Source organism: Nannobrachium achirus (assembly GCF_963921795.1).
Source record: "Nannobrachium achirus genome assembly, chromosome: 22".
Taxonomy (NCBI): Eukaryota; Metazoa; Chordata; class Actinopteri; order Myctophiformes; family Myctophidae; genus Nannobrachium; species Nannobrachium achirus.
The window spans coordinates 40,682,304-40,708,331 of NC_137829.1; the positions used below are offsets into that span (position 1 = coordinate 40,682,304).

Genomic DNA, 26,028 nt, shown 5'->3' on the forward strand with positions numbered 1-26,028 from the left:
CAGCGCTCGAAAACATTGTATTGAGGACTCATAAAACTTTTCTGGGACCCATTTGAATGACCACCTGTGGGTCCCGGGACCCATTACATTGAAAACCTAGTAACATCACTGATAACAGTAATACCTTTTAAAATGACTATGATTAAACTCCGCCGGGAGACTCTTGAATTTGGCTGTGCGTGCCTGTCTGTCCACAGCTAATTTTCTACAGGGCCGGTGCCCGCTGCCTGTAGAAGAAGGAACTAAATTCTTGAATAGTTTTCAAATCGGTCAAAGAATTGACAATGCAATCTGCAGTGTGTTTAAATGACCAGTAGATGTCAATAGAGGTGCTTATTTTCTGAACTGTGGATTTAACAGAAATGACTTGACAGACCCTTAGGTCTCTTCTGCTCATGCTTCTGTTCTGATAAGCAATATTAATTCAACGGAACTTGTTATTTCTGCTGCACTTTATTTTTTCACTGTATGTAATGCAAAGAACGCCCACTTTATTTGTCACAGCACAAATGTGCAGGTGTAAAAGAGTGGGTCGTTATTGTCCAAGCATCCCACAAATTGCATGTTGTTCCCTTTGTATTAATAATGTTAATAATAAACAGTATATAATAACTATAAGTAATAGCATTATGCATTTAGCTATTTTGTCTTCTAAAATGTTTTAAATTACATTGTAATAATACTGTCATTGTGCAGGTGTTTTACTATTTAAATGTATTGTAATGTTCCTGTCATTTTGCAGGTGTTAAGGTCTTTACACACCGGGGGCGAATTAGCGAATTGCGAATCATTTGCTTTTTATTTAAAACCTTATAAAGTCAATGCAATTTTCCACACCGACTGCAAATTTCGAAAAAGTGGCTGTTATTTATCCGTTCTTGTTTCCAATTTAGTGAACATTCTCAGGCGAACTCCTCTCTCTCTTTGTATCAATTCAAGCTAACTATCCTATTTAACCCATTTAGAGTACACATTTTGGGTACACATTTTGTGTATAATTATTTTATGTTTTAACTATTGAAAATCAGCAGATATACAAGCTCACAGCGCGGCACCGAGTGCCGCGCTGCGAGCTTGTAGATCTGCTATTTTTGAAAAATCGTGAAAATTAGAATTTTGACTCGATTCTATAAGTGTCTTTTGAATCCTTCTAAGATTTTTTGAAAAACCTATGTTTCTATGTCAGCAATCTGGCCAGCCATCGTCAAAGAAAAGGTCCTTTTCACTTAACGGGAGCTCAGTTAGTCTTTTCTTGAGAGACTACTATGTCAGTGGTTCTCAAACCTTTTCATGTGAAGGACCCCCAAACTGATATTTATTTGGCCACGGACCCCCATCTCAAAATATGTAGTTCCAGGGACCCCCCAGAAGCAAAATTTGAGTTACAAACGTTCGCTTTGAAAATACATATATTCAAAGATTTGCACACATTTTCACGACTTTTTTCAAAAATAGCAGATCTACAAGCTCGCAGCGCGGCACTCGGTGCCGTGCTGTGAGCTTGTATATCTGCTATTTTTCACTGGTTAAAGCATTCAATAATTCTAGGCCTAAATGGGTTAAAGAGAGAGAACCTGGTTGAGGGACCATCCCTTTGCATTGAGCCCGAGGGGTACAGTGTTTCTGCTTCTCCGTGTCGTCTCGTCTGTGTGTGGCTGCTTGCTAGTATTGCCGTCAGTGGTGGAAAAAGTACTCAAATTTCTTACCGGTAAAAGTAAGGTTTATGTATGTTTTATTATAATCTATATCTGCTGAATATTGGATAAAACATTGCAATAGGATCCGAAATGTAGTGGAATAAGGAAAAGTATAGGCTACTAAATACTAAAATTGGACGTAGGCCTACTCAAGTACAAGTACCTACAAGTACAGTACTCAAGTAAATGCTGCTGCTGACAGCCTGTCTGCTGTGGGGGAACGGTGAACCTGTGGTTTCCTCTCTGCTGTGATGTGATGTGATGGGTTGTGTGAGCCAGCCCCAAACAATGCGCACAACAGATAACTTTATTCAATTAGGCGGATTTTAGACACATATTCGTGTCGCACTTTGGTGTGTATGGGAAAAAGTAGGGCTGTCACAATTATTACATAATCGTCTAATCGTGATTATTTGACATTATCGCAATTATTTTGTCATAATCGTCATAATCGTGAATGTTGAAAAATGTCCGAAATAGTGGAAATAGCAGATCTACAAGCTCACAACGCGTCGCATCGCGACGCGTTGTGAGCTTGTAGATCGGCTATTTCCACTATCAAAGTTATTTTTTAAGTAGTAAGTCAGTAATTACTTTGTATATTTAGGTTATGTGTCATATCTACCATGTACAACTTCAAAGCCTAAAAGCCAAACAGAAATGTAATTATCAACGGCAAAACACACAATTAAATCGTTAATCGCCAATTATTTTAGTGACAATTAATCGTCATGTAAGATGTCATATCGTGACAGCCCTAGGAAAAAGTGTCAGGCGGATACTTTGAAATTTTGGGTCGCTTTTTCGCCAGTGTGTAAAGACCTTGAATGAATGAATGTTCCTGTCATGTGTCCAGGTGGTGGTGAATGAATGAATGTTCCTGTCATGTGTCCAGGTGGTGGTGACTAAAACCGACAAGGTGACACGAGGGGCTCTGCTCTCCAACCTGTTGGAACTGCAGGAGCTTTTAAAGACTCAGACGACAGGATGTTTCCCTCAACCCTTCCTGGTCAGGTAGGACCGACTCGAAACTGATCTGAAGAATCATAATCCTTAGAGGAGCAGACCCACAGCCTCACTTAAAGTGATAGTCAATGGTGGGAAAACATACTCAAGTTCTTCAAATACTGCAATGTAGAAATACTTTATTTTGATTGATTAATTGATTGAAGAATTTATTAGAAGGTTGCCTAGGAAAAAGTACAGTTCCATGACAAATCACTGGTACAAGGTCAACTAAAAGGAGATCCTAGTAAGTTTTCCGGCTTATTTACACCGATACCACTTTATGTATCTCATATAAGATAGACAGACGGATAGAACCCAGTACTTTGCATAGGATATCATCCGTAACAAAAGGGAAAAAGCATTCAAAAAGAAGAAAAAGGGGAAATAAAATGAAAAGAAAGGGGAGATATTTACAGTGGAAAAGGGGAGGTAAGTATAGGCTTAGCCTTAGACTATTCACTATTACAAGTTTCGAGTAGCAGCCTTCTGTGACTTTTCATACAGATTTTGAAGGAGGTTAGGGATTTACACTCCTTTAGGGCTTGCGGTAAGGCGTTCCACATCTTAGTGGTATAGCAGGAGAACGAATTTGAGCCTTTTTTTCGAGTCAAATCTGGGTTGAACGTGATTTGTGGAGCTGCCTCTGGTGTTGTAATTGCGGACATCCTTGACGTTTAGGAATTATTTTGTCAGGTACATGGGTATCTTGGTGGTGTAGAGTATCTTGTACACCAGGCCCATTGCAAGATGCTGTACTCTGTCAGCTACTGTGAGCGACTCCACCCTATGTAGTGATAAGCGGTGAGGTGGGCGTAAAAGTGTGGAATTCAAAATGTACCTGAGTAAAAATACAAATTCAAAAGTAGGGGTCAGTAGTGCTGTCGCCTCATTTTGATTCCCACCGGGGATGCTGTGGGCACAGGGGGCGTGTTCTCTCCTCCGCATCATCAGTGCCCAATCTGCCCATACCCTAGGTGGGCTTGGTGAAAGGACCTTTCTGTGTGGAGTGTGCATGTTTTCCCCGTTTCCCCTAGGATAGGTAGCCTTACAAAAAACATGTTTTCATTCCTGGTCTCTATAATGCCTCCCCTTGGTCAGCCGGGGCACCTGATGGAGGGGAAAGGAACTGGGTGGAATAACGTGATCCTTCCAAATGCAGCTACGATCCTACCGGTTAAACTCCCCCCAGACAGTAGGAAAACTGAAAGGGAGACGTGTAGGAGAGACAAACAGTAGGAAAGCTGAGAGGGAGACAGTGTAGGAGAGACACATGATATGACAGCTGAGAGGGAGACAGTGTAGGAGAGACACATGATATGACAGCTGAGAGGGAGACAGTGTAGGAGAGACACATGATATGACGGCTGAGAGGGAGACAGTGTAGGAGAGACAGACTGTAGGACAACTGAGAGGGAAGACAAATGCAGTGGCGCAGAGATATAGAAATGATTTCTCATCACAGTTGCTGCTGTTACTGGAAGTGTGATGACAGTGCAGTACAGTATATGGTGTTAAGGATATCCATCAGGTCAGATGGATATCTGCGATCAAACGAGATAAGATAACAGGACTATGTCACACACGCACGCCATACTCTCTCTCACGCACGCACGCACACACCACAGACACACCACACACACAGTCAGAAAGGGTGGTGTACAGGCCAGATGCCAGAGATTTTATTTTATTTTATAGAAATGGTCCAGCATGGAGTACAGACTACACGACACACCTGTCCTTCAACCGTGCGCGCGCGGTGTACAAGGTCGATGTCGTCTGGCTGAAGGACGGGTGTGTCAAGTGTGGATGAAGATAACACTGATGACACTGATAGCAAGCTGATAAGAAAACCCCTGCAGAGCTACTACTTTCTACTACTACTACCCCCCCCCCCCCCACACACACACACACATACACACACACACACACACACAATGAACTTCTGGGGACATTGCAATGACTGCCATTTACTCCATATTCCACCTACTGTAATATTGAATTTTCCGACACCGTTTTTTACTAACGTGGCCTGCATGTCAGGCACACACACAAATGCACACTTGCACGTATGCACATGCTACAGTGAAGGTGAAACGTACCAGCGATTGAACGTATGCTACGCCGATCATTTCATGCAACATTTCATGCGCCACACCTGCCCATAGACGAATCCAGACAGAGCGCTGCCCGCCCTGTAATTGCGAAATCGTTATTGACGCCTGTTGCGGTGTGCATTCTGCTCGCTTTACCTGCTACTTAACACTTATGTTGCAATGATTTTTTCTCTTCAATGTCTCGCGTTGCCATGGTTACCATAGACTTCCATGTAATTGTGCAATTGTTTTTTTTTTTCAAAAACGGCCCAAACTCGGGAAACTCGGGGTTGGCACAGCGTTGGTATCAATACAAACTCGGGAAACTCGGGGTTGGCACCAGATGTGTTAAAGGGCCAGTTCACCTCTGGGACAAGCAGATCTTATTTTATTGTTGTTTGGGACAAGATCAACACAATCCTGAGTTATTTTTTGTGTTCAATATGTGTTTTGAGATATTTTAGTATTTCAGAATGAATGATGATGCATTTTGCATCATATGACTCATCATGCTGCATCACAAAGTGTTGTATCTGGCTGATACAAAGTGTCATTCTCTATTCTTGACGAGTATTTCTACATTAAGCATTTGAGTACTTTTTCCACCACTGCCCGCCCAACACAACAGTGGTCTGCAGGTTCATTCTTAGACAGGGAGGGTGGTGGTCCCTGGTTCACAATCGGTTGCCCCTGGTCTATTAGACTGCACCGCAATTATTAATTCTTCAACCGCATCATACCACACACACACACACACACACACACTACAAGTAAGACCATGTCCTCAAGAATAAAGCCAAGTTACTTGATCCAGCTGCAAATAAGGAAATAAAGTGTTATGGTCTAACTTTCTTTGCTGTGAACCGTGAAGAACGATGTTTCAATCATTTTAATCCCCCCAAAAAATATCCACTCAACTGCGTAGGCGGTAGCACTTGTATAAGCCTCATTCATAGTTTATTTTGCACTAGACCTTACCCGTTTGAAGATATGTGCTCCAATATATGTGCAGAGTGTGGGTTATGGAGAAAGTAACTGTAACTGGTGCGTGCGTGAGAATGCGCTTGCTCTACATAATTTTGCCATACCCGTCGGAAGATAAGACACACATCAAATGCACCCGGTGCATGAGTGACCCGTGCATGCAGGCAAACCACATGAGAGAGAGAGAGAGAGAGAGAGAGAGAGAGAGAGAGAGAGAGAGAGAGAGAGAGACTGCAACATTCCTAACTGTGAGATTGGTGGGTGTGGGGTTACAGATCCCATGGCCTGGAGGAACGGACCGTTGCCCTGACAACAGGCTGAAGTTGAGTTGAACAGAAGTGGTATAAAAACGCGAAGAAATAGCTTGAATTTGGTGAAAATGGAAATCGGGCTCCGTCAGCCTCTGTCTAATGCTAATGGCCAATGAAAAATGTGAAAATTGGGATCAGTTGCTGAAGAGATAAAGGTAGAAATGCATTTGTGACTGACCTACGACTGACCGATCTCTAAAATTATATGTAGGATGGGGAGTGCCCTCGCATCCACCAACACATTTTAACTCCACAAAAAGGTTTTGCTTCGCTCAGAGACGAGGAGTAACGTGACACAAACTCATTGAACTCCTCTTTCGCTGTGTTAATTCACAGGTGACATATTAACGTGTGGAACGTTGGTGCTGCCAACAAATGATACAACACCGTTATCATTAATTGCCGTCAACATGAATTACGTGTCGTCACTGTAAGATCTCATTAAAGATTGTGCAACAGGTAGTCTCGCGTAGCCAGACAACTATTCTACAATCTCTGAATGCTGTATAGAGTCTGGAACAGCAGCTCCCGAACGGCGAGTATCGAAAACGGGCATTAACGTTCAAAAAAATATATTTTAAAATGTCATTTCTGCTAAGCAGCAAGCTAAACATGCTTATATGATTTTTATTTATATAATGATAAATATGTGTGATGTGAGACTGAAACGGAAGTGACGTGGGGGGTTCACTTCCGCTTAATCTCGCACTCGCCGTTTCTTCCCCGGTGCGCCAGACTGTATGCCGGGAGCATTTGACCAAATCGCGCAGGCAACAGTCTGGCCACGCGAGACTATGCAACAGGTAAACCAGCAGCTGGACAGAATAGAGGAGGCATGTTGACATCTCGTCTTCAATCAGTCCCCCAGCATATGCGTGCATGCGTTAGGGATGTGTAAAAGTGACTAAAACGACTATAATTCTATTAACACATGGGATGCCTTCATGCCTAACACGTCCAGGAACGGGATAACGATTACCCCCGCGTAGTGCTGCAGCCCCATTATCACGTCCAGGTAACCGATAGCCCACTTCCTGCGGCGACACCATGCTTGCACACAGATCATCGCGGTTGTATTTTGTCTTCTCCACGTGAAAGACACGACTTTGAACGGCCGTGAATGGGAGCCACCGTATAAAAAGTCCCTAAAATTCCTTTTTTGTATTACTTCCTATAAACGCAAAATAGAGAATAAACAAACATTACACCCATATTAGGTATCCTCTAAAATGTAGTTGCACCCATACTAGGTATCCTAGTAAATGTATTGCCAGATTTTGGATGACAAACCTGGATGATAGCTTTTGGAACAGAATTTCTATTAAAAGAATATATATATTCTGACCTATCCCACCATGCGTGTGTGCATGCATGCATGCGTGTGTGTGTGTTCATAGTAGATCGGGTGGTGTTTGATACATAGGCTATCCTTTATCATTTAAGTTGTCGACGTCGGTATGGTGTGGTTGAAATTATGAATTAATAATTGCGGTGCAGCCGATTATAATGGACTATTTGACACTTCCCATGTGATCAAGTCGCCAAACTTGATGTTAGTTTGTAAAACAGCGGGTAGCAAGCAGTTTCCAAGCAGGATGATTGTTCCTTAGCTGGTGACATGCTCTACTACGGACGGCGTTGCTGTCAGTCACGCTATTTTTCTCTCCCATCCTCTCCCCTGTTTCATGAAGGGTGGGGCTCAACACACACACACACACACACACACACACACACACACACACACACACACACACACTAGGGCATTCACCAAATATTTGAATATTTGAATATTCGAATATCAAAGTCACTATTCGACTTTGTTCACCGAAGTCGAATATTCGCTTATTTTAATTTCTTTAAAAAAATCTATAGTTTATAAAGCTTGGCTAGATAGGAAGTCATAAGAATGGGTTACCCCTGGTGGATGAATTTGTTAATACTCTATACCAGGGGTTCTCAAACAATTTTTTGGCTGTGACCCCCAAAATAAACATAATTGAACTGGGGACCCCCACCCTGACAAGCACTTGGAATTGTAGGTATTACATTTAATGTGACTCGGTTCCGCAGATAAATATTGTGAAAATAGCTTCCCAATGTTGGCCTCTTGCTTACTTAATATTTGAAAGTTTGGCCAGTCCTGTCGAATATTCGACTATTCGAATACTTTGAGGTCGAATAATTCGAATACTAAAAATCACTATTCGTGAATGCCCTAGGCCTAGTACACACACGCACGAGCTCAAGATACAACTAAAGAGTGTAAGTGCAAGTGCAATAAAAATCAACAGCAACTGATCTTTCTGTCTCTCTCTCTCTCTCTCTCTCTCTCCCAGCTCCCATAACTTTTCAGGTGTCTACCTCTTGAGGTGTTTCATCGCTCACGTTACATCAAACCTCAAGCTCGCAGCCACCAGTACAAGCTGACCTGAGGACCACCCGAGTATAATAAATGCACTATTCAAGGGAATACTGCACAGGTGAAGCTTTAAATGTTTCCCACAAACCTTGAAAACAAATAATTGTGTATGTTTACATGCACAATCATATCCTGGTTATTGTCTGCCGTCTACTTATAACGAAAAAACATCTCATGGATGCACCTGGGACGTATCCTCAGTGATGTAGCCCAAGCTCATCGGGGTTTCGGGTCTCGCAACATCATACCCATAGGCGATTTTAAGGGGTGTCCTAGGGTGCACGTGCACCCCCTGGCCGCCAGGCGGCCATTTTGATTTTTTTTTTTTTTGTAATGTAACTTTATTTTATAATTATTAAATAAAACAGTGATCGTGATTTGTAAAATGTGCGCAAAAAGAGAGGTGGAGGGGCAAGTATTAGTAGTTCACTCGACACTGACAGTAATGCTAATGAACGTGAACCAGAGGAGGTGGACGGAGCTTGCAGCAGCATTGATCCAGCCACCGACATCACTGTGGAAGGCTCGCCGTTGCCGGAGACCGAGGCCCCGGTTCCTCCACAGCAAGCAAGCCCCACTCCAGACTCAACTGTTGTTACCCCAGGCCCAGACCCAGAGGAGCCAAATGAAGCCAACTTTGTTCATGAAAGAGACCCTTGCCATGGCCCGGATAAAGCCAAGCAGTTTTTGGCTTTGGGTCCATATCAGCCAGAAGATGTAGAATGTCCATTAAAGGCCGCTGGCGAAAAACAACGCAAATTCAGAAAGGAGTGGTTTAAAGATTTTGCCTGGCTGGAGTATAGCGTGCGCCATGACCGGGCGTTCTGCTTTCCATGTCGGGCCTTTGGTTCTGAGAACGCCGAGCAAGCTTTCAGGAGGACAGGTACATAAAGACACATCTCTGTTTACACAATGCTGTTGTACTCCCTCCAAGTGCATAGTCTATTATGTTCCCTTAGGCTTTTTTCAACTGTTTCGTTATATTGAAGAGAATGTGCGCAAAAAAAAAAGAAATGGAGGACACGACACTGTTTGAAAAGAAACTTGCTTTTTTTCAAGAGAAGGGAATGCATAATTCTGATTCATTTGGTACATTAAAACACGTCTACACACTGTACCTCACCATACCAGTTACGAGTGCTTCAGCTGAGCGCAGTTTCTCTACTTTGAGACAACTAAAAACGTATTTACGGACAACCATGACTGATAAAAGAGTGTCAGATATAGGCATTTTACAGATTGAGAAAATACACGAAATTAAAGTGCAGAAAATAATTGAAAGGTTTGCAAGTGCCAAAACCCGGAGGCTGCAGTTCATTGTGTAATAAGGATGTGTCTACTATTTGTTTTTGTGAAATGCTTATTTGACACTGTAAATGACTGCTTGATTGCTTGATGAATGATGATTAACTTGATGTTTGGCTTTATATGTCCTGGCTGTGCTGCCTCTGTCTGCAAAATAAGTAAATAAATCCTATAGATAGACATATGGTGTCTAGAAAAAGAAGCACCTGTTTTACACTTTTTTTTGTTTATATTGTGTTACATTTGGGTACAAAATTAACTGCAGAAATCCGCTAAAACAACATTACAAAACCGCTAATATCCGCAATTGCACGCGCTGCGCGCGCGTGCATGAGGTAATAGAGGTCGTGCACCCCCTGCTGGAAGAGGCTAGAATCGCCTATGATCATACCCCTCACCTGGGTGACCCAGCCGGGGTTGATCAAGTCCCGACTTACGTCCCAGTAGCTACCCACGATCAGTCCCACTAGGGAAAGACAGGACCAGTCACTCCACCACTCCAGAACTACTCTGCCAAGACTAGGGAAAGAAGTCTGGCGCTTGGAAGGACTAGGCTCTGTGGATTTACTCCTGTCCGGGCCCCTCCTGCTCTCACCAGGTCCAGGACATGTGCGTTGCACCAGACTTTAGCCCCAGACATTTCACTCAGGAGTGGTGATTTTTACCACCTCGCCCAACGGCAGTGCTGCAGGCTCTGCTTGCGGCTTGAATGGCCCTCCTAAAATAACATCAGAGTGGAACTTCAACATGGGTCAGTGGATTCAGACTCATCATCATGTTCAAATGTCTGCCAGCTCTGCCTCTCTGCTCTGTTCTGTCCATTGAAGGAGATTCTTCTCCCCAGAATGTCTGTATAGAATCATAAGGACATGGCATAAGTGAATAATGACCTCAGACTACACTGTACAAAGGAGATTAACGTGTTTGATCTCTGTTTTCTTGATTTAATGATGGTTGATCTGAATAATTCGTTTCAATCACTTTCCGACATGGAATGTTAGTTCTGTACATTTTATGGGATAATGGCTTGTTTTATTTGATAATAAAAGTGAAATATGCGGTTAATGGTATGAGTTGGTTGTTCAATAACTTTTTGTGTTAAATATTTCCCCTTTAAGCTTTTAATAAATGACAGAACCCTGGGAATGACAGACACATGAATAAACTGAAGACGGATTGACAGAGGAACGTTTTGCATCTTTGATTGTTGGCTAATTAGAAGTTGATTATTTTACGGCGGCTTCTTACACCACTCAATACAAATAATGTAATAATAGTTACCTTTAACTTCTCACATTTAATAATAACCTTTATTGTAAGCATGTTTCAAAACAGAGTTACAAAGTGCTTCATAAACAAGTTAGACAATTAAACACAAAATAGCACATATTAGATGGACTTCGCTACAGGATTAAAATATAATAAATATAATTGTATTAAGAGAAGGTATCTAACACAAAATAGAATAAACATGTTTTCAGCTACAACACTGCAGCAAATCCATGAAGAAAGCAATCACATTAGACATTAGATCCAAATACTGTGACACGGAAAGAATAATTAACAATGCCTATAAACAGGCCTTACGTTAAAGATACCAATTCTGCCATTTGTGGAAGAATACTAAATGTTTTTTTTAGATAACATTGCAATTGCAAGCTGTACTAAATGATGTCCTTGTGGTCCGTTTGGAAAGGGTTTTTGTATGACCGTGTCTCAACTTTGATACATCAAAGGATAAAACTATGTGTGTCATTCTCATCTCATTGTGTTCTTAATTGCCGTCCGTATGGGTGCAACTTTATCTAGCCCGGCTCTGCCAGGAAACTCTGACCCAGATGGGACCACTATATTAAAAAGTTACAAATGCAGGATCTTTTACAATGTCCCTTTCCTCTTTTACTGTCATTGGACCTGCCTGCTGGCACTCCTGATGACACACACACACACACACACACACACACACACACACACACACACACACACACACACACACACACAAAGGACATTGTGCTTTCAAGGTGTGTCTGCCGTCCATGGTTTTAACACTAAAAGGCATCTTACCTTCAAGGAGGATGATGATTCTGCTGCAGTCCCAATAAAAGTTTTAAAGGCACAAAGGGCGATAAAAGATGAACATGGTGTAATCACATTTATTATACTACCGTGGTCCGATTTGAAACGACTTTTGTCTTTATGTGTGTGTGTGTGTGTGTGTGTGTGTGAACACTGACCTCGTAAAAAAACAAATCCATAAGCATGGGTTAATTTTTTACTTTTTTTCAGCATTTCCCTCACCCCTCCCTTAAATTCTTTTGAGTCGCTGCTAGCTAGAAGTTAAAGAGCAGCGGGGTGACGGTCCTCATTGTGTTTCTTGGTCTCTGTGGATAGCAGCAGCAGAGCCTTCCTTCTAAGGCACTGCCACACCGCCAAGGAACATCTTTCACCATCTCTTCGCGGAGTCGATTCCCCCCCCCCCACTGCTTTTATCCATCAGCCATGGCCACCACTGCGCTCCCCATCACCTGCCCCTCGGACGCCACCATCTGCTCGGGGTCCAACTGCCTGGTCCCGCCCAGCAACTATAACGCCATCCTGAGCCTGGTTAGTCGGGGAATGTTATCAGAATAATGTCAAATCTGGGAATAACATTCCTTACCACTACTTTATTTCTTCACCTATGTGTTTGTAAAGCTCTCTAGAGACCATGGGGAATATGTGACAGCTGCTGAAAGTTGGGGTACCATTTAACTTTACTTTACAGGAAAGAAATACCAAAGAAAATTCTGCTTTAATAGCATGTGAGGGGTCAAACTCGTTTTGTTTTCATGATTCTGAATCCATTGCAGGAAAAACCCTCCTTGGGCTAAAAACAGCCCGACCAAAAATGGTTTAGTGATGACCTGGAAAAGTGTCTATGGACGGTTTTCCAGGTCATCAGTGACCAGTCCAGTCACAAAAGTCACTTGTTATTTTTCCACTTCACAGTCTTTTTTTATTGTATTTTATTTGTATTTATTTATTGACCAATAACACCCCTCCATAGTCCATAGTCTACATACAGCAAAAAGCTGCTAGAAGCGTCACAGAAAAAGTGAAAGCAAAAGCCACAAGTACATTTAAAATGTTCCTAGTGTGCTGCATGCATGCATTGAGAGGCTCAACTATATTTTTATGAGTGTTTTTCGTGCAAAAACAAACGCTTGCAATGGATTCAGAATCATGAAAAACTCTTGGTTTGAACCCCTCACATGCTACTTAAAGCTTAGAGCTACTGATCTATTCCTATCCCGTGGTCGACCTTGTTCTGTTCTCTTAACTTTATATATTAAAAGTCACGACACGTCAACCTGTATTGTAAAAGTTAATGGTACCCCAACTTTCAGCAGCTGTCACACATCCCCAGGGGAAACTGAATTTCAATCTGTTGTGAGATGTGTTTCTACTAGACACCTTTTACAAACACATTGGTTGAAGAAATGTAATGGTAAGGAATTCATTCCAGGTTTCTTTTGAACTATCACCTGACTATAGGTGCTGAGCGTGGTGCTCACGGTCATGCTGGCCATGGTGATGTTCGCCATGGGCTCCACAAGCTAACCCATTTAGGCCTAGAATTATTGAATGCTTTAACCAGTGAAAAATAGCAGATATACAAGCTCACAGCGCGGCACCGAGTGCCGCGCTGCGAGCTTGTAGATCTGCTATTTTTGAAAAAGTCGTAAAAATGTGTGCAAATCTTTGAATATATGTATTTTCAAAGCGAACGTTTGTAACTCAAATTTTGCTTCTGGGGTGGTCCCTGGAACTAAATATTTTGAGATGGGGATCCGTGGGCAAATACATATCATTTTGGGGGTCCTTGACATGAAAAGGTTTGAGAACCACTGACATAGTAGTCTCTCAAGAACAGACTAACAGACGAGCTCCAGTTAAGTGAAAAGGACCTTTTCTTTGACGATGGCTGGCCAGATTGCTGACATAGAAACATGGGTTTTTCAAAAATTCTTAGAAGGATTCAAAAGACACTTATAGAATCAGGTCAAAATTATAATTTTCATGATTTTTCAAAAATAGCAGATCTTTTTTTCAATAGTTAAAGCATAAAATAACGATACACAATAATGTGTACCCGTTCTATAATGGCTGGGCTTGACATAATTTGTTGCGTGTGGTGTCGTGAAGTGAATGAAATCAAGCCCTTAACAGGTTTCTTTTGAACTATCACCTGACTATAGGTGCTGAGCGTGGTGCTCACGGTCATGCTGGCCATGGTGATGTTCGCCATGGGCTGCACTGTGGACATCCACAAGCTGTGGGGCCACCTCAGGCGGCCGTGGGGCATCTTCATCGGCTTCCTGTGCCAGTTCGGCATCATGCCCTTCACCGCCTTCGCCCTGGCGCTGGCCTTCCGCGTCCTGCCGGTGCAGGCCATCGTCATCATCATCATGGGCTGCTGCCCCGGCGGCTCCAGCTCCAACATCATCTGCTACTGGCTGGACGGAGACATGGACCTCAGGTGAGACGTCACGTTCAAGGTTCAAGATCCACTTTATTTGTTACATCTTCTAAAACGGCTGGATCCGTTCCTTGATTCTGATTGGCTGGAGCATCACAGAAAAAGTTTAACCAAATGCCAAAAGTAGAGCTTAAACCTTTATCCCATGATTTTGTAACCCATTTTTAACCCAGTGTCAAGTACATTTTTAATTAACTTGTTCATAAAGATTTATTAGTTGTCCCAGACAACTGGACAAGCCTAAAGTCTATGAGCCTTTCTGCACCGCAAAAAAATACAAATATAGTTGAGCCTCAATGCATGCATGCAGCACACTAGGAACATTTTAAATGTACTTGTGGCTTTTGCTTTCACTTTTTCTGTGACGCTTCTAGCAGCTTTTTGCTGTATGTAGACTATGGACTATGGAGGGGTGTTATTTGTCAATAAATAAATACAAATAAAATACAATAAAAAAAGACTGAAGTGGAAAATTAACAAGTGACTTTTGTGACTGGACTGGTCAAGTGAATGGGAAATGTACTTGTCCAGAGGACATGAAATCTATTATTACTTTTCTTTTGACCGCAACAAATAATGTAAAAGCAATAGGCTAAAGCCTCTATCAGAGTCGTCACCGCGGTGGAAAGCTATCCCCCACGGTGTAGTCTTTTTGAGTCATAAAACTACAAAGTTACGTCATTACTCGCGTCGAGTCCCGACACATCTCTCTGTATTTACTTTCAGACAGATAGGCTCTTCACCCCGTTCACTGATTGGTTGATCTAGACCAGTCAGTCACAGTGAATAGGACTTCACCGTGACTGACTATGATGGCCTCCACTTATTTTCTCCCTTTAGGTGGATAGCTTTACACCTAAAATTTGCGGTGGATAGCTCTTCACCGCAGACTCTGATAGAGGCTTTATGGGCTCCACTCTACTATGAGGGCTGCTGGGTTCTGCTGGGGAAACTGGACAACAGGGGCATTTCAGCCTAATAGACCCCATGGACAGTCATTTGAGATCAGTATGAGTAGGAAAATGAGCCAAGATGTTATTTAGTCTGGAGTTGTCCTTTAAGAATGAATGTCAGACAGGATGTGCAGACATCATCGAACCTATCTGCATTAGTTGCTATGGTAACAACCTAACAACATAGGCGTGAGTAATGCTTAACTGTTATACTGTCGTAGTACACTTGTAAAAGAAAATAACCCTTCTGCAAGCTTGAGGATGGGCTATTTTCTTCCAACTGAACAGTGCACTAAATGGCCAGGTGACTTACAATGATGCATCAATGTTGTCAGTTACTGGGAAGTCGGAGGGCAAGACATTTCACAGAAAAAGAAGTCTCAAGAAGGAGTGTACCAGATTACCTGATATACAACCTGATTACTTGTTAATTCTTTTACTGTCTATTGTTCATTTTGACCCAACCCTAACCCATTTAGTTTTAGACATAATGTTGACATCTGAAAAGTTTTAGTCTAGTTTTAGTCGACTAAAGGTCTTTTGCACACTGCTGCATTTTTCGGGCCGAATATCGGAGTGAATTTCGGAGCGCGCAAATAAAGAAATCAACCTCACGTTATATCAGTCACGTTTGCACACTGCTGCCCGTTTCGCGCACCACTCAGTCCCTTGCTCTCTCTCTCTCTCTCGTTGCACTGAAAAACACATTTCGCAACGAAAAACGCAGCAGTGTGCAAAGACCTTAAATACGATGTTTGTCGACTAGATCTACAGTTGATTTTGTCGACAAAAATGTTTTTTTTTGTCAGGCCTTGATGGCGTTGTAATGCCTGATTTTACACTTCTTACAGTGATTGTGTGTTGTTGACTTTTTGCAGGCTGCCTGAATTAATGTGTGATCGAATGCTTGGTTGACTCACTAATTACTGTACAGTACTAATTACTGCTTAATGCCGCTAAGGAACAAACATCCTGTTTGTCTAAACGGAAATGATTGGCCCTGCTTAATGGCACGTTTAATTGGATTAGTTTAATGTCATGTTTAATTGGATTAGTTTAATGGCATGTTTAATTAATTGTAGTTCACTCACTCCATTCTAAGACATTAAAGGGCCACTTCACCTCTGGGACAACCCGATCTTATTTTATTGTTGTTTGGGACACGATCAACACAATCCTGAGTTATTTTTTGTATTCAATCAGTTTTTTGAGATATTTTAGTATTTCAGCATGTACTATTGATGCGTTTTGCATCATATGACGCAAAACGCATCACTGATGATGCAAAATGCATCACTAGTCATGCTGAAATACTAAAATATCTAAAAACACAGATTGAACACAAAAAATAACTCAGGATTGTGTTGATCGTGTCCCAAAAAACAATAAAATAAGATAGGGTTGTCCCAGAGGTGAAGTGGCCCTTTAAGCAATGTGAGTGCAGAGCTTTTTGACCATGAAACCTATTATGAATACAATATTACCTTTATTTTAATTTTGTATTTTTGTTTAAAGTACCCCATATACATATTAAAACAATATATTGCATATAAATGTAGGCCCATAATACGTTTTTATACAGGTTTAAGCCTAAACAAACACCCGGATATTGAATTTGTATGCTCTTTCTGTCTGTCATTCCAAGCCTTTTCAGCAGTAATACCCAAATAAACCTGATGAAATAAAGGCCACAAGGAGTGGCTGGACTATTTTTCATAATCGTCATAATCGTTTCCAGTTGAAAAATGTTAAAAAAGTCAAATATAGTGGAAATAGCAGATCTACAAGCTCACAACGCGTCGCATCGCGACGCGTTGTGAGCTTGTAGATCGGCTATTTCCACTATCAAAGTTATTTTTTAAGTAGTAAGTTGTCAAATATGTCAGTAATTTCTTTGTGTATTTAGGTTATGTGTCATATCTGCCATGTGCAACTTCAAAGCCTAAAAGCCAAACAGAAATGTAATTGTCAACGACAAAAACACAATTAAATCGTTAATCGCAATTATTTGAGTGACAATTAATCGTCATGTAAAATGTCATATCGTGACAGCCCTACTATTCAGACACGCCCATTCAGACAATCCCTGATATGAAGATGAAAGACTGTGTGTTAAAGGGGTACTGTCACCTAAAGGGGTTGAGGGGCACACATTACACTGTGACATGAGCTTCTCTGAAAACAGTCTGAAACAGTCTGAAGCTCATGTCACAGTGTAATCTGCCCCTCACCCCCCCAATAACAGCTGACCAGTACAGTAAGTAGTCATACAGTCAGGCTATACAGACAATTAATTTGATTGGCTTATAATTGCGCATCCCCACAATGACATCATAAAAATATTAACTTGTTTTTTAAGATGATTCTTAAAGTGACTGTAACCCAATTTTTTGGGGGGGTAGAAGCACTGGGGAGACCAAAAAAACTGAAAAGGTAGAAAAAGGTTAGATTCACGGTGTAGACCCTTTAAATGTATGTACAATAAAAAAAATAATTAAAAGGAAAATCAAAAAGGGGTCTACTCTGGACATATATTTGCCTGAATATAAATGATGACATGTGTGTCCTCAGCAGGCACGTGCACACACAGACATCAAATGGGGCTTGAGCCCCTGCCCTTTTATACACCTGTAAAAAGTGCCCTTTCCAGACCATAAATGCAGTTAAATGTCCTCTTTCCATGCCATACCTGAAGGAGCATTCAAGAGAATTGCCTTGTCCAAACCCTCCTGAACTTGAATGAAGCATCTTGTTGAAAGAATTAGCCTACCAAAAAGCTTTTGTCCAATGCTAGCTTAGAATATGCCCCTCCCAAAAAGCTTTTTGTCCAATGCTAGCTTAGAATAACTTCCTCCTTGCCAAAGCCTTGGCAAGCAGGAAGTTATTCTAAGCTAGCATTTTCAAAAATATTTTTGAGAGGGGCATAGCTACAGACTAATTGCCCTCTCTGTGTAAAAATCAATGCCGTTTGCCACATCTCCAGTATTCGCTTGATTATCAGTGTTCCATGTGGTATCAAGTACGGAAAATAGCCAACCTCCAAGCTCAGAGCTTTGAGGTCTGCTATTAATTTTCTATATTTTCACCAAAAGGCCCTTTTAGAAGTTTCAGCTCCTGCCTCTCTAACATTCTCTGCACGTCCCTGGTTCTCAGCATCAGCATGACAGCCTGCTCGTCCATCCTGGCCCTGGGGATGATGCCCCTGTGCCTCCTCATCTACACCAGCGTCTGGACCTCCGCAGACACCATCCAGATCCCTTATGACAGCATAGGTACACAGTCCACACACCTAGCCTGGGACCGGTACCATTGTCGGGTTTCTGTCTGATCCGGTCGGGAGCGGAAATAACCACACAAAATGGCGTTTTTACGTCATTTTGCAGTCATGGGGCGGCCAGAACCTAGCCTGGCGGGGCCCGACGTTATATCTGTGTTCATTCCTTCCACAGAATGAACACAGATATAACGTCGGGCCCCGCCAGGCTAGCCAGAACCACCGACGGACAAAGGCTTTGACAAAGGCTTTTGACTTGTCTTTTATGTCGTTTGTGTCTGTTTTTATGTTATGAGTTGTTGCTGTTTTTTACTTTATAGACATTTTTATTGACTATAACTTGAATTGTTTTATTGTCTGTAAAACACAGTGACATTGCTGTGGAACTAAAGTTCATCAATGTATAACAAGCAGTGTGGAATTGAGTGTGTGTGTGTGTGTGTGTGTGTGTGTGTGTGTGTGTGTGTGTGTGTGTGTGTGTGTGTGTGTGTGTGTGTGTGTGTGTGTGTGTGTGTGTGTGTGTGTGTACATATACACACAAACCTGATATAAAATGTTGTGTGTGTGTGTGTGTGTCAGGTATCACTCTGGTGTCTCTACTTGTTCCTGTCGCTCTGGGAGTCTACGTTAAACACAAGAAACCTGTATATGCCAAGAAAATCCTCAAGGTGAGTGCTCAATAGTTTGGCCCATCTATTTGAAATTCCACGTGGGTATTTGTTTGCTGTCTGTGTGTATGTGTTACAGTATGATTGAGAAAAGAAAAGGGAGCGCTTGTTTTCTTCGAGTTCACCACCCTTGGTACAGAACTGCACTTCCCCTGTCATATATTGTGATTAATTCACTCTGACTTTGATTAGCCTACCCCAGGGGTCTTCAACGTTTTCAGGCCAAGGACCCCTTAGTCGAGAGAGAGATGAAGCAGGGACCCCCACAACCTCTTCATAGATTCCATAGTTTCATCGTTTGACAGCACAATCATCTGTGTATTTTGGATTCATGTCAATGTGTGTTTTTCAGATATTTAACCAGTTGAACCGTAATAAAGTTGACCTTTCACTGTACTTAGGCTGCTCTTTTTCTCCTCCAAAGCTCTCCGTTGTAGATCAGCTATTTTTGGCTAAAGTTCTCTGAATATGGACTCTAGGGTTTAAGTGGTTAATATAAAAAAAAGGAGAAAAGAACTTTCTATCACTCAAAGATTTGGAGGACCCCCAGTAGTAACTCTGAGGACCCCCTAGGGGTCAACGACCCCCTGTTGAAGGCCCTACCCATTAACAGCTGTTGGTGCTGATCTGTGTAATCAACACTAGAGGGCGATGCAAGCCAAGGCATCTCATTCTCAGTTGTCACAAACCTATGGACAAACCTGAACCCCAGGAGCCCTCCTGTAGCAATAATGTTTTTCCCCACACATGAATTAAATAATCACAACATATAATAAGATTATTTGTTTTATTCAGAATGACGTTTGAATACATTTTTGAACCACTTCGAAGGGAAGTAGCGTTCCTTCTAGTGTCTGCTAAGTTTGTTTGCTGTTCTCAGCCGTGAGCAGAGCACTCGGTTTGCACCGCAGGGACATCAGAGCCTCCCTCTTGCTCCGCCTCGCACCGAAAAAACGAGTGCACCTTTTTCAATCTGACAGCTTTTCCAAACCTATATGTTTGGTGTGTATGACATATCGTTGCTGTCAGGCAGAAACCTTGTATCTCCGTATTTAACTTATGTACTTATGTACACACACTTATGTGGAACGCACAACCATGAGAAGTTGATATTTTAAGCTGTTTCAGCTAAGCTACAGTATGTGTGCTAATAACACAATGTGGTTATTAGTTCACATTCAAACATTGCACTTGTGTCAATCTGTGTGCTTATTGCTTAATGCTATGTAGATTATTGCGACCGTCAGGGAGCAGTTTACTATGAAAACCTCCACCGGCCGTCCGTCCGTCCGTCGGTCGGTCGGTCGGTCGGTCACACGTCACACCTTTGCCCTGCTCATATCTCCGCATCAGTATATAGGGCTTGTTTGTTTATTGTATGACATCACGCCACATCATCAGCTGTGGACTCTGTGATGTCATCGTATCGCATCAGTATATAGGGCTTGTTTGTTTATTGTATGACATCACGCCACATCATCAGCTGTGGACTCTGTGATGTCATCGTATCTCCATATATGGCCATCTCCGTATATGGAGATATAAGTCGTCCATGCCCAAGTATGGGCTGGTGAGGTCAGACTTTGTGTGATGCGTAGGTTATCTCTATATATGGAGATTCAACATTCCAGGCAATGCTCTCTTCCCTGGTGAGAATTGCCCCTTTATATACTGTAGGGCTTGTTTGTGTATTGTATGACATCACGCCACATCATCAGCTGTGGACTCTGTGATGTCATCGTATCTCCATATATGGCCATCTCCGTATATGGAGATATAAGTCGTCCATGCCCAAGTATGGGCTGGTGAGGTCAGACTTTGTGTGATGCGTAGGTTATCTCCATATATGGAGATTCAACATTCCAGGTGTAACTATGGCTACCCGTATGACGTGAGAGGTGGAGGTTGTGATATTTGTGGAGATAAGCGACCAACGGTCGCTTATCTCCCGATTAGGGAGTCTTACTGGTATATAAAGCGCTCTCTCGCTCATAAAACAGTCCTTTATACCAGGGGTCTTCAACAGGGGTTCCGGGACCCATAGGGGGTCCTCAGTTACTACAGGAGGGCCGCCAAATCTTTGTGTGATAGAACTTCCCCCCCCCCCCCCCCCCCCCCCCCAGAGAACTTTAGCCACAAATGTCAGATCTACATGCTCACAACGCCTGCGCTGCGAGCCGTGAGCTTGTAGATCTTCTATTTTGTCAAAGAGGTTTGGTGTAGGGGGAAAAAGAGCAGACCAAGTACAGGGTGAAAGGTCAAGTTTACTAAGGGCTTGAGGGCTGAAGAGTTTAATGTCTGAAAATATACATAAACATGAGTGCTGTCAAACAAGTACTGTATATGAATCTATATGTAAAATATATGAAAAAGTGCAATCTGCAACACAATTGTTTACAACGTAGACGGGGGTCCCTGGCACTCCCTGCTTCATCTCTCACTCTTTCAGATAGGCTGGAATTCCTGGAAATATTTTGAAATTAGAAAAATATTTTTCCAGTACTGGAAAAGTGTTGGAATTGATCAAGGGTCCTTGAAGGTCCTGGAAAAATAGCCATTTTGTCTTTTGGTTTATTGTATTTGGTTATTATTTTGTTAATACCTCTGAAATGACAAATTAAATATTGGCCAAATTGTCAAATATTAGAGGCAGAAATTGTGAAAATAGCAGATCTACATGCTCACAACGCCTCGCAACGCTATTTAAAACCGTGTTATACAAGATTCCTCAACTCTTAGTGCTCGTCAGGGTGGGGGGTCCCCAGTTCAAATATGATTATTTTGGGGGTCACGATCTGAAAAGGTTAACCACTGGCATACACTACCTGTCTTTGGGCAATGTGCATAGGAGTAAGCAACTCGTTATTGAGCTGAATTATTGTTATATAGTCCTGGAAATCGGGTTAAATATTCTGGAAAGGTTTTGGAAATTAATTGGTTAGGATGTGTGGGAACCCTGCTGTGTTCACATTGTACTGTGTGTGTGTGTGTGTGTGTGTGTGTGTGTGTGTGTGTGTGTGTGTGTGTGTGTGTGTGTGTGTGTGTGTGTGTGTGTGTGTGTAGATTGGTTCCATCGTGGGCTTTGCTCTCATCATCCTCATAGCGGTGGTGGGTGGGGTTCTGTACCAGTCGTCCTGGACCATCGCCCCGCAGCTCTGGATCATCGGCGCCATCTACCCCTTCATCGGCTTCGGACTGGGATTCCTACTGGCCCGCTTCGTAGGCCAGCCCTGGTACAGGTAGGACAAACTGCACTGCACCATGTAGGGCTGTCACAATTACTACATAATCGTCTGATCGCAATTGTTTGACATAATCGCAAATATTTTGTCGTAATCGTCATAATCGTGAATGTTGAAAAATGTTCATACATTTACAAACATTTTCAGAAATAGTGGAAATAGCAGATCTACACTGTGAGCTTGTAGATCGGCTATTTCCACTATCAATGTTATTTTTTAAGTAGAAAGTTGTCAAATATGTCAGTAATTTATTTGTATATTTAGGTTATGTGTCATATCTACCATGTGCAACTTCAAAGCCTAAAAGCCAAACAGAAATGTAATTATCAACGACAAAAAACACAATTAAATCGTTAATCGCAATTATTTGAGTGACAATTAATTGTCATGTAAAATGTCATATCGTGACAGCCCTACGTTGATGTCAATCTCCAAAACCTTTCAGTGGGGATGTCTGATATTATCGGCAGATAATAGCATCTCTCTCTCTCTCTCTCTCTCTCTCTCTTCTCTCTCTCTCTCTCTCTCTCTCTCTCTCTCTCTCTCTCTCTCTCTCTCTCTCTCTCTCTTAATGTAAGTAAAAATAAAAGAAATGGGGGCATGGCCCACAAATGGTTCCCAACATGACAATGACTACAATGAGAATTTAAAGGACAACTTTAGTTTTTTTACAACAAGGGTTCATATTTTAGATTGTAATTAGAGAAAAGAAAAGGTGAGTGTTAAAATGTTTTCATTTACTTTGTTTTATTGGTTTATCACGTTTAGCATGCTAACATGTGGGGGCATGCATACGCATGGGGGCATGCGTACAAGTGGCTAAATATGTATTTTTAGACACAATAAGCCAGCAATTTCTTTATTGCTATTATATTATAAAGCTGGTACGCATGCCCCCAGCCACTGAAATCAAAATAATTAAAATCTCTAAAACGATAGAAAGAAGTAAATACAAACATTTTAACACCCATCTTTTATATTCTTTAATTACAATCTAAAATATGAACGCTTGTTGTAAAAACCAAACTAAGTTGTTTAAGGACTTTGACCTGTTAAATACCTTTTTAATACGGCTATTTTCACTTTATTTTTCTGTGGAACCGAGTCAAACTAAATGTAATGCCTCAACTCCTACATTCCAAGTGCTTGTCAGGTTGAGAACCGCTGCTCTAATCAACGCGGCTGCCTCACACACACACTGGACCACATTAACCCATTTAGAACGGGTACACATTATTGTGTATCATTATTTTATGCTCTAACTGTTGAAAAATAGCAGATATACAAGCTCACAGCGCGGCATCGAGTGCTGCGCTGCGAGCTTGTAGATCTGCTATTTTTGAAAAATCGTGAAAATTAGAATTTGGCCCCGATTCTATAAGTGTCTTTTGAATCCTTCTAAGATTTTTTGAAAAACCCTATGTTTCTATGTCAGCAATCTGGCTAGCCATCGTCAAAGAAAAGGTCCTTTTCACTCAACTGGAGCTCAGTTAGTCTGTTCTTGAGAGACTACTATGTCAGTGGTTCTCAAACTTTTTCATGTGAAGGACCCCCAAAATGATATTTATTTGGCCACGGACACGCATCTCAAAATATCTAGTTCCAGGGACCACCCAGAAGCAAAATTAGAGTTACAAACGTTCGCTTTAAAAATACATATATTCAAAGATTTGCACACATTTTCACAACTTTTCAAAAATAGCAGATCTACAAGCTCGCAGCGCGGCACTTGGTGCCGCGCTGTGAGCTTGTATATCTGTTATTTTTCAATAGTTAAAGCATTCAATAATCCTAGGCCTAAAGCTGGTGTTTCTCTGGGTGTTGTTGTCAGGTGTCGTACCATCGCCTTGGAGACGGGCTTCCAGAACTCCCAGCTGTGCAGCACCATCGTCCAGCTGTCCTTCTCCCCAGAGGAGCTGGAGGTCATGTTCGCCTTCCCTCTCATCTACAGCATCTTCCAGCTGGCGGCCGCGCTCGTCGCCGTGGGAGGTGAGAGCTTTCATTTTTACACCTAGTGCTTCTCAAATGGTTTCATGTTGTGTTTTTTCACTTAAGAGTAGTCACTAATGTCCTCACTAATGTTCATGATAAAATAGCAAAAAAAAATCTACTCAGTCCAAGTCTCCTAGGAGAGCTGTGGGAAGTTCAGAATCCATCGTCTTGTGACATCATCATTTTCCCCAAAAAGAATTTAATCAATATTTTTGAAAAAAATATTTAGATTTTTATTATCGCGAGAACAATGGCTTCCACTCAACTTTTCAGGAATAGAAAGCCTGCCGTTTCTATAAGCTGGATTCGCAATCGATGATGTCACAAGACGATGGGTTTCTGACCTGCCCACAGCCCTCCTCTGAAAAAAAAAAAAAAGAAAAGCTATTTTTGAGTGAGGACCAATTATATGAACATAGGTTGAAAAGTGGTGGAGTACCAACAGCAATGTAGAAATACTCTGTTACGAGTGAAAGTCGAGAATTCAACATTTACTATACAAAAAAAAGTGGTGGTGGTTGAACCGTCTCACCCCTACATTATACATACATGCATGTACGTAGTACCTGAGTCTCTCCTTTCTAAATGTGAGACACACTGCTTAATTGCTCAAACATATTCAGACCACTGTTAATATTGTCTACTAAAACTATGACGAAAAATGTTTGTTGACTACCTTTTTATACAAAACGTATGCTATGATGACTAAAACTAAGACTATTTCGTCAACAAATAAAAACTAGACTAAAATGTTAGGGAGGAACGAGTGGAGAAGAGATCCAGTAGAGCTAAAAGACAATTGATTTGATTTTGTTTGGTTGCACTCAGGTGTTGCACTCTGAAAATAGCAGCTGTACAAGCTCAACACGTTGCTCTGCGATGCGTTGTGAGCTTGTAGATGGCAACTATTTTCAGCATGCAACCAAGTGTAAAATCAGGCATTACGACGCCATCAAGGCCTGTTGTTTTGGTCGACTAAAACTAAAACTTTTCAGATGACTAAAATATGACTAAAACTAAATTATATTTTATTCAAAACACTACCACTGAACTAAATCTAAATCAGCTGTCAAAATAAACACTGATTCCGACTGAGGTCTGTTTTACTGAGCCAGGGTGCTCTCGTTCGCAGGCTATCAGGTTTATAAGAGGAATTGCATGAAGAGCTTACCTGAGACGGACAGCGAGTGCCCTGCAGTGGAGGCCGGTGCCGTCATCAAAAAGAAGGAGGAGCTCGCCCTGGAGAATGGAGGCTTTGTCCCCGACGAGAACGGCAACGCCAAAGAAAAAGTGAAGAGCAACACTGAGCTGTGAAGCGGGACTCTTGCCACACAGACACACGATGCTGACCTCTGCAGGCTGTATACATGCACTGCAGGCCCTGCCAATTAGCTGACTTTAAAAGCCCACTATTATTCCTGCTATGAAATTGAGAAGACTCCCTCTACATCTGTTTCTCTGCTCGGTTGGATTGGTGAAAGTACACATGGGCATTGAGCATTGGTATAGGCAGGGGCTGATGATGACTGAGTTTTTGGTTTTCCCAAATGTAAGCTGTTCATT

General features: G+C 41.9%; 2 protein-coding genes across 3 annotated transcripts in view; both read left to right on the plus strand.

Moving 5' to 3' along the window:
- The window catches only part of LOC308307894 (GTP-binding protein 8-like), a 29,369-nt gene extending 17,032 nt beyond the window's left edge, over positions 1-12,337 (plus strand). Inside the window, exons 7-9 of one of the 2 annotated variants that reach the window (XR_013963248.1) lie at positions 2,593-2,711; positions 8,430-8,573; positions 12,212-12,337. Coding sequence is in view for 1 of the 2 variants with exons in the window: in XM_080753224.1 (XP_080609350.1) it covers positions 2,593-2,711; positions 8,430-8,520 (210 nt within the window). In the remaining variant the exon portion in view is untranslated. Of the gene's footprint in view, positions 1-2,592; positions 2,712-8,429; positions 8,707-12,211 lie in introns of those variants that run through there. The other variant, XM_080753224.1, reaches the window with a different exon arrangement.
- Positions 12,317-25,779, plus strand: slc10a2 (solute carrier family 10 member 2; the record flags this gene model as incomplete). The annotated part of the gene is made up of 7 exons (XM_080752902.1): positions 12,317-12,421; positions 14,056-14,336; positions 18,443-18,561; positions 19,143-19,231; positions 22,295-22,470; positions 24,305-24,462; positions 25,598-25,779. The coding sequence occupies 7 exons, from the start codon at positions 12,317-12,319 to the stop codon at positions 25,777-25,779; spliced, it is 1,110 nt and encodes a 369-aa protein (XP_080609028.1).
- Positions 25,780-26,028: the final 249 nt, after the last annotated feature.